Consider the following 13,758-nt stretch of genomic DNA (forward strand, 5'->3'; position numbering starts at 1 on the left):
CCCCGTGGTGTGGGAGCTCACTGAAAATAATCCAGGAGCAAAGACAAACACGTCCAAACTATATATATAAAAATAATAATAATAATAATCATAATAATAATAATAGAGATACACCAGTAATACAGGCCTGCCTAAATTGTACCAGTTAAGAAAGGAACCCCCAACATGATTGATACGATTATAAACACCTTGTATGACATAATGGCCTGTACAACAGACCTATACAATGATAATTAAAAAAGAAAGATATTTAGACCAAAAAGAACCAAGAAATCCCCTTCCTATGTTTGAACTGATAACCCACCTTAACTTGTCATTGTGACTGCTGGAAATGATAAGTAGTCCTTTCACTTTTTTTGTGTTTTTGTGGTTTTTTGTTTTTTGTGGTTTTTTTTTTTTTTTTTGTGTGTGTTTTTTTTTTTGGTTGGTTTTTTTTTTGTTTGTTTTGTTTTGTTTTTTTACATTTTTGGTTAGAAAGTTCTCCGATCCATGAAGCGATCCTGAAAAGACAGTGTTTATTATAAAATTAGGCAAATGTCTGTCCCAGCTTTAAATCCTTCCTGTTTTGCTTTTGTGGTTTTTTTTTATATTTTTTTGTTTCCTTCTCTCTCTCTCTCTCTCTCTCTCTCTCGTCCCCAGCAACACGGTGAGAGGATGCCCATCGCATTTTCAGTTTATAAACCCTGCTGGCAGCCAATCCCACCGCACAGTGAAACAGGCTGCTGGCAGCACAGCTCAGCCCGGCTCACTGTGCCTTGGAGGCAGTAGTGGTGGTGGACGTGGCCCCGCTCGCAGAGGCCACTGTGAGAAGAGAGTTCTGGATGGACTCGGCTGAGGTGGAGGTGGAGTGAAGGCTGGCGACTGGTCCAGAGGCCCCTGCGGAGGCTGCAGCTGCAGAGACCAAGCTAACTGGGTTGCTGGTGAGCAGAGAAAGGTTCTGAGGGTTCAGGAACAGAGGGGCAGTTACGATGTTAGGGGTACCTCCAGCATTGGCAAACACCAAGTTTCCAGTTGCATCCAGTGATGTTATTGGAAGAGAGCCACCAGACGCAAGAGCTAAAAAAAGGGAAAATCGAGCAGGGAGGAGATAACATCAGCAGTAAGCAACAACGCAAAATGTGCCCAAAAGCAAGGAGGCTCTGCATTTTACTTTCTCTGATTTGCTCTCTGCACCACTAATGACAGTTGTCTCACCATAGGTTGTTTATTTTTTAAATAACAATCAGACAAGACCTTGCAGATACTAAAATGCCTCTGTTGTTTGCTCTTAAGCTAATCCCATTGTGCCTTTCTTCAGATCTTTAAGCACAACAGTGGTCTATGTTTCCTGCCAAAGAGAGCCTGTACATTCAACAGCTTGCACTGGAAAGGGTTGAGATGAGTGTTCATGTGAAATGACAGCTACCACAACATGAAGAAGGTCATGTAACCTTGGGTGTAACATTTTGAATGCTGATGTATAACCAACCACTGTTACAACTTACTCTCACCGGCCTAGCGTTCAGTCTGCTTTAGATTATGATCTCCTAAATTTATCTCTGACGCTTTATGAAATGGTTCTTTCTTGTAACCTGGAAACAAGATTTGTTCAGCTAATTTAGGGGATATTTGAGCAGACAGGTTAGCTAGACCTCTTGTACTATGAGAGACTATGAACTGAGAACAATTCTTGCTGAAGCCAGTGGTAACTTCTGGCCACATCTGGCACTCCCAAAATAAATTTTTACTCTTCTGAACGAGGATTAATCTTTTTCAAGTTCTGTGTAAGGACTTTAAGAGGCAGGATCTTTTTTGTAGGTTCTTTTTAAATACGTAAGAGGACAAGAATTCAGGATCAAGACTTGCTGAGAACTGCCCTCCTAACAGACCTAACAGCACAAGTCTGCTCAAGCAGACTAGAGAAGAGCTATAAAAAGCAAATCTCTAACCTGCTAGGGATACAGGCCAATGAGGGAAGGAGAACAAAATAAATTCTAGAACACATTAATATCTTAAGTGCCTCCTGTAAATCACCCTAAAATCATATACATCTAATTCCTCTTCTGTAGTTGTACCTGCTCTTATCTCTGTGACATGCAGAATGCATTGGAACATTTAAATTTTGTAAAACCTTTACTCCTATAAAATTTATGTCCAGTGCTGAGAAGTCAGTGTTCTTCTTTGGGAGAAAAAACAAAGCCTGTAAACTGAAGCTGTATGACAGAGATGCATTAATAGAAACACTACTGACCTTGAATAGTTGCCAGTGTACTGTTGCTCATCAGGGCTGGGCTGAGAGCACCACCTAATGTCCCTGGATTGAGACTGAGTAAGGCACCTCTGCAGGAAGCAAGATCATGGAAGAAGGGGAAAAGGGAAAGAGTGTTACTTTTAAGAAAAGGTTGTCACTGTTCATAAATACATCATCATATTTAAAATTAAAAAAAAGAGGATGAAGGAAAGACCAGAAACTAAGGGGTATTTTTAGTTGATTTTAGTTTTTCCTCCATGAGTGGTTAGTGACAAGTACAGGCACTGCAAATACAAGACTTGTATTGATTGTTGCTGTAAAATATTTTTGTAGAGTATTTTGGGGAAAGTGTCACTTGTTAGAGAGCTATCATCCTCTTCCAAATTCAGATAAGAAATCTGTAAACCAAGAGGAATTAAAGACACCAAAAGTCATGTGTCTGAGCAACATTTTTAAACCTACAACTTCAACAATACATCATCGTGCATCTTTTACAATTTCTTGCTCATGATGGAGAAATGAATACAGAGGGGTGAAGTGGGTCTAGGCCCTCTCTCCATTTCACAATTAGTTGGACACATGCTACGATTCAGAGGTAAGTTGCAGATCTTAAGCTCTGCAGTAGACGAATGACTTATCAAATAACGTTGTTACAACGCATCTTTAAAGTGAACACAACATCTGTGCATGTTGATGGGAATGGCCAATTACCACCTGTGAGTAAACCTTTGAATTTGAGATAAATGGCACTGGAATCACCAGGAAACAGTGACACGTAACAGCAACTTAACCCAAGAATCCTCCTTCCCTCTTCTGTTCACCTCACCAAGAAGAGGTGTGCAAAATTCATCCTTACCCAGCTGCAAACTGTGAGGATGCCATCAAGCCTGGGTTTAGTCCTGCTGCAGCAGCCATGGCAGCAAGACTTGCATTTGCAGGCAACTGTGCAGCTCCTTGTAATGCAGCTGCCGCCGCTGTTTGCAACCCTGATGCCGTTACCATCACCTGGCTGGTCCCAAGAGGGGAGGACAAGGGAGTGGAGGTTGTCTGTGTTGTGCTGGTCTCACTGGCACTGGATGCCTCTGAAGTGGAGGCTGAGGCAGAAGGGGAAGGACTCAGGGAAGGTGATGTCACTGCTGAAGAAGCTGGAGGTGCTGTTGAAATCACTGTTGCCGTGTTGTTAGAGGTGGTTTCTGTTGTGCCTGGAAGATTGATTCTGGTTAGATGAGTACAAAACACAGATACAACTAAACAGAAACCCCCGCCCACCTGAACAGAGCTGCATACCCAACTGACAGAGGCACAAACACACATTTCTGTAGTACCACAAAGCACCAGGGGTTCAAATGAAAAGCTCAGACTACAATGAAGTGACACTTCCCAGCAGAAGGCCAAGGAGGTCTTAGAAGCCAGCAATTGAATACAAAGTATTTCATTTCAGCATCACCTGTGATTTTATCCCCAGAAAAGTCAACTCAGTGGTCACAAAGACAAAAGTTTCCTAGTAGAATAACAAGGAACAATTGTTCCTGTCAATGAACAGGTATCCCAAGAACAAATGTCCTGGGATACCAATGACCAACACGGAATGATTTTTTTAAGAATAAAAAGGGAAAACCGGTAGAGGTTGATGTAGCGTCAGGAGAAATCAGCCCTTACCTGTGACTGACAGACTAGTTACAGCAGGACTGGCCAGAGGGAGCACGGGGTTGACAGTCAGGGTTGTAGCTGCACTGCTAGTCACAAGGCTTGGCGTGGTTGCCACCTGGAGGTCAAAACCAAATAAAACTGCTCAATTGCTCAAAGACAGACAGAGTTAGCTACTAGAGCTGGATTTCTTTCTTCCCATCCTCTGCTGAGGAAGTTATCATGGAACACCGCACATGAACTCACATTTTTGTAATTCCATTACTTTATCATTCAGTGGAACAACCATAGTACCTTCTCTAATTACTAGCAATATCTTTATTCTTAATAATTCTGTATTTGAAAGGAGATATATCCACACGGTCTCAAGACTGCAAGTTAGCTCTCTCTCTATCTCTCTTTCTGCCTCCACTTAAGGAGAGCACCTGGTTTAAACAGTCACTCTTACAGAAACAGTTACAAAATACATTTTTCTGCTTTTTTTTTTCCTGTTTAAACATCTTTTCAGCTCCACGTCTCTTTCCATAATGAAATTATGTAAATGCTCAGCATTACCAAAGGTATTTAGGGTAATGTGTTTACATGGAGAAGAAGAATAACATTTCACTTTTACTTGACCAAACTATAAGCTTTACTTTGATAAGTTTCCTTGTGCCAGAGGAAGGATCTCTGCATTTTAAAACATACAAATGCAGTTTTCACTTGTGGATGGCTTATTACAAGCAAGCTGCAATAAATTGAAGACATTACAAATAAACATGAAAGATTTAAGGCTGGAGAAACCAGCTTATGAGGAAAAATGAAATATAAGGAGAGAAAGGACTTTTTATGGACAAGAAATGGTGTCCAACAGTAATATTTGAAGGCTGTTATACATCAGTGAGAGAAATGAATCCTTTAGAATTGCCCAAGAGAAGGTAGCCAAGGATATAGGCTAAAACATTCCTCCTTTCCCCTCTCTTACCTTAAGTTTATTATCAGAGAAATATCTCTCATGCTGCGTATCCTCTTATAGGGAGTCAAATGCTTCATGCATTTTAAACAAGACTGGGGAAACTGGGACAGATCTAAAAGCTTTCTGCCTATCTGGAATAATGTATAAGATAAACAGGAGCTAGATACACAGCACACCTCCCGCTAACACAGCCCAGACATCACATCTGTCATCTGTCCACCCAGCAGTTAAGGCCAAGGTCACAATCCATATTTCAGGGCAGGGAATGACCTAGAATTAATACAGCTCACCCCGTGGTCACAGTGACTGACTTCAGCCAATGCAAAACCAGGCTGCCACCAAAAGAGGTCTTCCCCTCCAATCCTGCTTCAGGGCCCCGGCCCTCATGCAGCCAGGCTGCAAGTCACACTGGTTATCCAGCCATATGGAAAATTCATCATTGTTCCTCACATGGCTAATTTGCAGTCAAACAAGTAGACTAAGCCCAAGCATCCTATGGACACAATCTCCAGAGCTGACACAAGGAATCAACAAAGCACACAGTCTCAGTGAAGGCTGGGGGCAGCAGGGCTGGAACATCCATTTGAGTCGTAGCACAGTCTTAAGAGAAGTTTACAATGAGTGAAAATGCTTCGTGAAACATCACTGATGAAAGGGAGACTGTGGTTCAATTTCTTACATACAATGGCAGATTATAATAACAGGGAAATTTCTGTAGGCAGGTTTCTTTAAGTTGCAGTCTGAGTGAACCTGCACAGTTACTAGAACGCACTATCATAAATCTCCCTGTTTTGGCATCAAGGCATGCAACCTTGCTTTGCAATTGGTGAAAAAATAAACAGTAATGGAAAAAGAGACTAAGTACATTTAACACATCCCTTCCCCTGAAACAAAAGGTTGCATGCACACACCCTGAGACAAGGATGAGGGGAAAGAATAACACATCACCAAAATTAATGGTTTAATGAAGTACTGGAAGGTATTAGCTACTACGGTGATGACGGTGGAATAAATACTACAAAAGGACAGCTACAGGCTATATTAATTCCACCACATTCCTATTAGCATAGCTACTATGAAATCTAATAGCTACTGTTTCTATTTATGAAAACAGACCTCCACGGGCATTGGTAGCAAAGATGCTGAAGGAACCTTGATGCATGTGTTTTGTTACTCTTATTTTCATGAAGTTTGTGTTTACCTGAGGCAAATACAAGTGTGGGAAATTAATTACACGAGTATTATCTAAACTGTTTCTTTGTTCCATGTCTTTTTTTATATTAGTAATTTCTGACTAAAAGTGACAACAATGGTATCAATTGATTTGCATCATGTAAGTCTCCAAATGATGCAGTATCACAGAGTGGTTTAGACTGAAAGGGACCACAGTGGGTCACCTGGCCCGACCTCCCTGCTCAAGCAGTGTTGTTATTCTAGAGCACATGGCACAAAATTGCATCCAGACAGTTCTGGAATATCTCCAGCAAGGAGATAGCTCCACAACCTCTCTGGGCAATCTGTTCCAGTGCATGGTACATTTTACTGCTGCTCATTCACTTATCAGAGCAGTCAAAACAAGAGGGGAGTGGCAGAGCTGTTAAACATTTTTTTATTACTATTATTTTGCAAAAAAACAATTGGGTTAGACGGAAGGTCCAGATATAAACTGGAGATAGCAACTGAAATAAGTTCAAAGCAATAAACCCAAGTGCAAACCTGCCAGTCAGAATATTTGTTTATGAGCTGACTAAATAGAGCATGCACACTGAAGGCCTGACTAATGCCTGATTTCTAAGTATTATCTTAGACAGTATCCAAGTGGAATATTTAAAATGCCAGTAAAATCTAAATATGTGAGAACAAGTCTGCTATACAAAGAAGGTGCAGCATGTGTAATTTCCATAGTGAGCACAGTAGAACTACCTCTTTGAGTGAACTTTGCCAACATAGTTCTTAATTCTTACCAGTGAGGTTGGGCAAGGGAAAATTGCTTTGATGGGCGAGCTGCTGGTTCCACCACTGCTGGGTGGGTTGATCCTTTTCTCCTTCTGGCGCCGGTTACAGAACCAAACGCGGATCACCTCCTTCTCCATGTTTAGCTGGTCAGCTATCATGGCGATCTCATCCGAGGTAGGCTTTTGGTTCTGAGGAAAGGAAACAGTACTTGAAAAGCTGTGAAATTACCTTCGGAGGTTTTACATTGTAGCCTCTTCTTCAGTAGGCAGAAATCTGGATGAGGTGATTTAGGTCCAGAACCTGATCAGTGGTACAGGAGAGACAAACCATAACAGGTGCTTCTGCCCTCCAGCTAAATACCTCACATTACATATATTCAGAATGTTGCCCCATTTATCCATCCTCAGAAAGGGGAATGTTTACATCTATTGCTCAGTATACTGGAATACAAAATGACAAAAGTCAGCAAACTGCAAGAACCAATGAGTTTTTTTGAAGGGGTTTGTGTGGGTTTGTTTTTTAAAGTGAAGTAGACATTGATGTGGGCTTCTTGGCACAGCTTTTGTATTTACCTTGTTTAGTGCTAACACTTTCCTAAATAGCACAGTAATGGGCTCACTCTAACAGCTCTAATTGCTAACCAAAGTTTCTTCAAAGGCTGAGCACAGCAACAGGATCACTGACCTCCAGGAAACTCTTCTCTAAGGCCACACGTATGTTGGTCTCTATGCTGGTGCGTTTCTTTCTCCTACGGTTCAAGCCTTCGATCCCTTGCCCTGGAGAATTCAGGGCACTTGGGCTGGAGAGAGTTGAATCAGATGAGAGGTTTTCTGAAAAAGAAGAAAGTAACACAGATCAGGAGGTTTTCTCTGAATGCAGCGCAGTCTAATGCAAGTGTTCTTCATCTGTGCAAGGTATTTTAAGACCCACTCTGTATCTATTCCAAATATAGAGAGATTTACAAAGATCACATGCATTAATCATTGTATCTACAAATTACAACATCTACTTGAAACTAAAAAGCTATAAGTAAGTCCAGAGGATGCTCTCTGCTCCTGTACACTACCAAGTTACCCCTTTTATAACACCTATGCAAAGTTTGTCTCGCGTACCTCACTCCACTCCACATCCACTCACTGCAAGTCCCAGTTTAAAGAAAAACAGCAGTAACTGATATCCACAAGCCAGAGCTGAAAGTCACAGGCAATTATGAAATCTGAGCAGCCTGAACTTTCTTTTACCCACTAGAGGAAGAGGAGTTCACAGTCAGCTTCACAGTGTTCATTCAAACTCTTCTCTCTGGACAGCTTAGCAGATATTCAGTGCTACCAAACAGTCTACATAGTGAGCAGCTCCCCCTCCTTAGCTTCACCTGTTAACCCCTAATCCTGTCTTCCTGGCTTCACAGAGCAACAAAGAGAGAACACTTAACCCCACTCTGTAGCAGGAAGTGCAATACAACCAACCAGCAAGTTCCTGCAGGGAATTTAAACCAAATGATTAATTATTGCTGGAGTTCCCTCACTGCCCTGGGGTTTGTGGGTGGTAAGCAGATGTCAGAGTTCACAATGCCTAACATCATTTTGGTTGACTCAAATGGGCAAGTAATGGCACTCATAAATGTGCTGAAACCCTTCCTCAGACTGAAACCCCAATAGAACAAGCTGAATTCTGTGACAGAAAATCCTACAACGCTCCCATGTAGTGTAATGGAAGGAACTGGTATGCTTCTCCTGCCTGCTTTTACCTAAAGGTAAAATAAATAGCTTTTGAAGTAATCTGAATCTTTTTTCCCAAAGATTTTCATGAAACTGAGTCAGAACCAGAGACAACCATTCCCCACTTTCAAGCTGTGAAGGACCCCAACACTATTTAGAGTCCTTAACTTTACGGATCCAAGTATTTCTTCAGGCTTGCAGGAAAAGCAAATGATGACACTGCAGCACTGAACTCATCCAGGGTTGCTGGAAGGTTTGGGAATCACTGCCCTGTGCACTAGAGCACTCAGTGAAGTAATACATTTTCTATCACAGATCTAGATACCTAAAGATAACCCCTGTCAGCACAACAGAATGACACTTCCTTTTCTCAAGGTAGGACAAAGTTTCAACACTGCATTCAATTACTTTCAAAATTTCAGAGAATACTGTAGGTACCAGCATAAAGCTCTCTCCATTTTGGTAAAAATAGGAAGGCATACACCATCCCTGCCATCTGTTTGACATACCCATCAGTTTTATACCATGTACAGTTGCATATTTGGAAGAAAAAAAGGCTGGCAGAACTCCTGAAGACTTTCTATCCTGACACCTAGCACCACCGTACAAGCTCCTTTTGCTGATGGGAGATTAAAAAAAAAAAAGAACACTACCAACGTTGGCATAATGAATAACTTATATCCCAGAAAAAAAATATTATGGAAAGGAAAAAGCAAAACCTAACCCACAAAAAACTCTTCTTATTGGGAGAAAGAGAATATTTATATGGATTCTGGGAGAGAGATGAAAAGAATGCACATAGGGGTGTGGAAGGAGATGGATGCAATAAGCTCTGCCTACTGAAACAACGAATCATGCAAACCTTTCTCTACTACACATCTGAAAAAGAAAGCTGGAAGCGGATTAGAAGTTATATGCATTAACATACATGAAGGAGGGAAACCACGACGCATATTGTACCTCATCCCATGCAATTACTCATCTGTCTGCAGAACACATTTCTGGAACTTCATACTGGAACTATTTTGGATGCATACAGGCACATCAAAAGGGAAGCATGGACCCTTATTTCTACACCCTTATTTGTCCCATGGACAGTGACAAAGACTGGCAGCTTCATAAAACCATAAGGGCACCAATGAAGCAGTTTTTCAGAATCCTACTGACTTTGGTAGGCTGGTGAAGAAATACACAGACTCATTCACCTGCATCATTGAGCCACTTTTCCAGAAGTGGCTTTAACTTGCACATGTTCTTAAAGCTGAGGTTCAAGGCTTCAAAGCGAGAGATGGTAGTTTGGCTGAAGTCATTTCCATAGAGTTTGCCCATAGCGAGCCCAACATCACCCTGGACAAAGAAAGAGAAAAAAGGGATTCACTGACATAGGCACTTCCAAAGCAAGGAATCCTGTCACATTCTTGTGTTCTCTTAGTGACTCCACTGCTGTGTGGGATTTCAGTTTCACAGAAGCTTTCTCAGCGCTACCAAGATTCATGCTAAAGCAATAATCATAGAGAAATGTCAAACCTCAGTCAATTTAACCATGTAACTCTTTCCAGGAAATCCCTGATGCTTTGTCTTCTTAACATTATCAATGAGCAGCACATTCCACTGAATATTAAGTTGTGATTTTTTTTCTTGGTTATTTAAAATAAAAAAAAGGCCAAGCTCTCTTTAAAAGTAGATTTAAGTTTCTGCATATTTCACACAGAAGGAAAAAAAGTTCAAATAAGCAGAAATGCAGTGAATTCATGTTCCCAAATTACTAGAAAACACTTTTGAAAAGATGTCTGCAAACACGTATCACAGTTAAACAGATGCAGAAATATTCTTATCTGAACTTATAATATCTTCTAAGGTTCAAGCCAAACTTCTCCCCAACAGATAGACATTTCAAAGCAGACAAGAAGTTGAACCATTCCAAATAATGATTAACTGTAGTCTTGACTATCATTACCCATCTGCCAAAAAACTATTCAGGAGATTTACAGACAGATGCTCATCTCTTTATATCCGTTATTTCTTTTCAAAACCCAGTTTTAGGTAGCTATGAGACATTCTGCTTATGCTAACATATATGTATATATCTACCTATCTATGTAATACATATTTTGAAAGTTTTGTTTAGAAGAAAAAAATCAATCTGTTCTTGATTGTAGCCATTAATAACACTATAGGATTTTCTTGCTTTGTTCTAAAGCTGAAAGGTCCTACCCTTTGAAAAAAGTGTATTTATATTTCAAGTACACTATTTGGTCTAAAGTAGTTTTACTTAGATTTTTATTTTTTAGCACCAGAAAAAGTATGAGAAGTCTAGAAGAAGAGACTGAAAAGCTTGAGCAATTAGTTAGTGGAGTTTAATTGCAAATAGGTTAGTTGGACTGTGTATAAAGCTTGCTTTTCTTTTAGGTCAGATCCACAACTACAGTCTGGTGTGAGTACACCAACAGCATGCAAAGTGGCCACACACAAGTGAAGAAGAAAACAACCTTTGATAAGCTTCATAAATTGCGTAGGTTGTGCAAAGAAAACAATTTCCTTCCTAGAAGAGGATCAGAACAATTGGTTTGTGTGCCCTTCAATCAGAGGAAACGTGGGAATTCACATTTATACCTCTACTTATATGCCAGGATTCTGTGCATTTTAAAACTCATAAATCATTCCAAGAGGAGTAACGTGGATGCTCTTCTGAAGAAGAAAACCTGGCTACGTAAACCATTTTAGAGATAAGTTGATTTATGTCTTGGCAGGAAAGAGTTATGAAATTTGCTCCAGTTCTCCAACTAAATTTAATTCTGATATTTATGTTGTTCTTACTAACATTTGCCATCTGATTTAAAATTAATAGTTAGCCATTTCTTTGTCAATGCCAAAAGGTGGCAGCATTTCAGTTGTAGGCAAAGGTATTTACATACAGGGATGAGAATTTTGTATATTGGGAAAGACCACCAAAAGAATGCATAAAGAGTATAAAGGCACTGTATACACATCTGATCTACTCTGGAGGTTGAATGAAGCTCTGGTAATGAACTGAAACCGATTATAAGGTACATCATTGTGTGTACTGATCTGTTAAGAAGCTCAGATGGACTAGCAGAGGCAATATCTTTTACAGAATAAAAATAACATTGTCCAAAATGTACACTCATGTAGCTTGAATTAGACTAAGCAACTAGTCACAGGTCTGCAATTATGCTAAGATGCAGTAGGTTCATTGTATCTCTGTATGTCAAACATGGAGATACTTTTAAGGGAAACAAACAGAAGGATTTAAATCTATCACCCACTTTTCAGGGTGGGAGAAGAGATAGAACTGATGAAATTCAAAACCTGCTATATTGTTCACGTGACAGAATGTAGTAAGTGATTAGTTTGCAATGCGAACTAAATCTTACAATTATTTTTGAGATGTAGGGGTGGCATGAGTCTGAAAAAGCTTGCAGTGCCACTGGAAATAAATTTCTTTTATCCTCTGAAAAGCAGTCTATTTACCCAACTATAGGAAACCAAAGTAATCAGGGTCTCTAATTATCATCCAATTATGCAATTAGGTAGAAGTTATCAGAACAGTCTAATTTCACACATACCAACTCAGAGTAGGATAGGAATGACCAAATGCAATTTTAGCACATTCTTAAGATTCCCTTTTTTTAATCTCAAAAGCAAATACTGAAATGTAAGCCTGAGTAGTTGTGTTCGTTTTTCCTCACCATGAAAACTCACAACAAGGTCAATAAAGAAGGGTTAAGGTATAACTTAAAAAGTCCAGTTGAGCCTTTATAATCATCTCACAGGAGGGCAGATTAAACATAATAACAAGAGATCCACGTGAACCTCCTAAGTCAGGCTATGGGAAAGCTATTGTATTTTACTCTATTCTGTTCTGCTCTATTTGGGCTTTTGTGTGTGTCCATCACTTGTATTTCTGTGCCTCCCTCTAGCGGAAAGAACAGAGGGAAGGAGGCACACATGCCAGCAAAATGCACTTCATTTGACTAAGAACATTCTGTTCTTGAGTTATAATTAAGATGTTGCCAGGAACTTTCATTATGAACTTTGATTTTTGAAACATTTAAGACTTTGCCAGAAAAATAAATCTGACTTCAGCACATACTTTCAGCTAGAGCAGAGATATTCTGGAGGGAGAACAAATCACGTATGTTGGACTGACTGCTCTGAGCTCAGACTTTTGAATACTTTCATTTTTGCATACTCTTTCTTCTAGGCAAAAACATGCTTATGCTTAACCACAGAACCCTGCCAAGATTAACTGTTTACCTGGACAGACATTTTAATTTTGCAGGGGGGAAAAATCTCATTTTGATATTAATAAGAAAGGACTCCTGGATTCAAGCAGCTTTTCCCTTCAGCAGAATAACAGAACATATAAATGCACTTTGTACTTTTAATTGTGCTCTCCATTCAACCATTTTCACTATGTTCAAGATTACTTTTCTTCTGCTCTATGGGTATTTCTGAGCTTTTAAACAAACGAAAACAAACCACAACTCCAGTTCACCTCTGTAAGGAGAAAACTTCAAAGGTGACAGTCCTTTCAGGTTTTGTTTAGGAACCTCAGCAAAAGCATTAAATACAGAAATCATTGATGTTTAATAGGAAAATACACTTGAGAGATAAAAACCCTTTGACATCCAAAGCAACTGCACAGATGTGATAGACTTTTAAACACACAGAGCAGTTAATTGTGCTGTATGATTTTTGGAACTTTGTACTTCTGAAGGCAGCTTTAAAGTGCTTTGTCCCATTCATGTCACATCCTATAGAATGAATAGTGCACATGCAATGACATCTGGAGCTGGTAAATGCACGTTTTTCCCTGCTGGGAAAATGGCTATGCTTTAAAACCAACAGGGAAGTAAGATGGATGTATGGCTTTTTCTGTTATTTCTTAGAAATCCCCTACATAAAGGCCAGAGCATAACCCTATTTAAGCAAGTTCTCCTAGGAAAAGATAGAATTGCAGTCTCCCTCCAGACTTGAAAGATGAGACCTCAGGTTCCACACTGGCAGGCACTAAGGTACGCAGTCTCACCTGAGTGAATCCAAGTTTGATCCGTCTTTGTTTGAAAGTCTTGGCAAACTGCTCAAGCTCCTCAAGGTCACTGGGCTCCTCCAAGCTGGGAGTGTCAATTCGCTTTGGTGTTGACTGGCTCTGTGGAAGTGACTGAATGGGGGTCGCTGCTATTGTGCGTGTTGGGGTTGCTGGCTATTAGGATAGCAAGGAAAAGATG

At 40.1% G+C, this 13,758-nt stretch overlaps 1 protein-coding gene across 8 annotated transcripts in view; it reads right to left on the reverse strand.

Moving 5' to 3' along the window:
- Positions 1-615: 615 nt before the first annotated feature.
- POU2F1 (POU class 2 homeobox 1) overlaps positions 616-13,758 on the reverse strand; it is a 102,793-nt gene continuing 89,650 nt past the window's right edge. For all 8 annotated transcript variants that reach the window (XM_050332979.1, XM_050332978.1, XM_050332977.1 and 5 more), the window contains 8 exons: positions 13,560-13,733; positions 9,712-9,853; positions 7,473-7,618; positions 6,797-6,976; positions 3,890-3,995; positions 3,087-3,432; positions 2,231-2,319; positions 616-1,056 (listed from right to left, as the gene is read on the reverse strand). In XM_050332979.1, coding sequence (XP_050188936.1) covers positions 746-1,056; positions 2,231-2,319; positions 3,087-3,432; positions 3,890-3,995; positions 6,797-6,976; positions 7,473-7,618; positions 9,712-9,853; positions 13,560-13,733 — 1,494 coding nt within the window. In that variant the 3' untranslated portion in view covers positions 616-745. The remainder of the gene's footprint in view (positions 1,057-2,230; positions 2,320-3,086; positions 3,433-3,889; positions 3,996-6,796; positions 6,977-7,472; positions 7,619-9,711; positions 9,854-13,559; positions 13,734-13,758) is intronic.

The sequence above is a fragment of the Myiozetetes cayanensis genome, unplaced genomic scaffold (genome assembly GCF_022539395.1).
Source record: "Myiozetetes cayanensis isolate MyiCay16 unplaced genomic scaffold, myiCay2020 scf5-8, whole genome shotgun sequence".
NCBI lineage: Eukaryota > Metazoa > Chordata > Aves > Passeriformes > Tyrannidae > Myiozetetes > Myiozetetes cayanensis.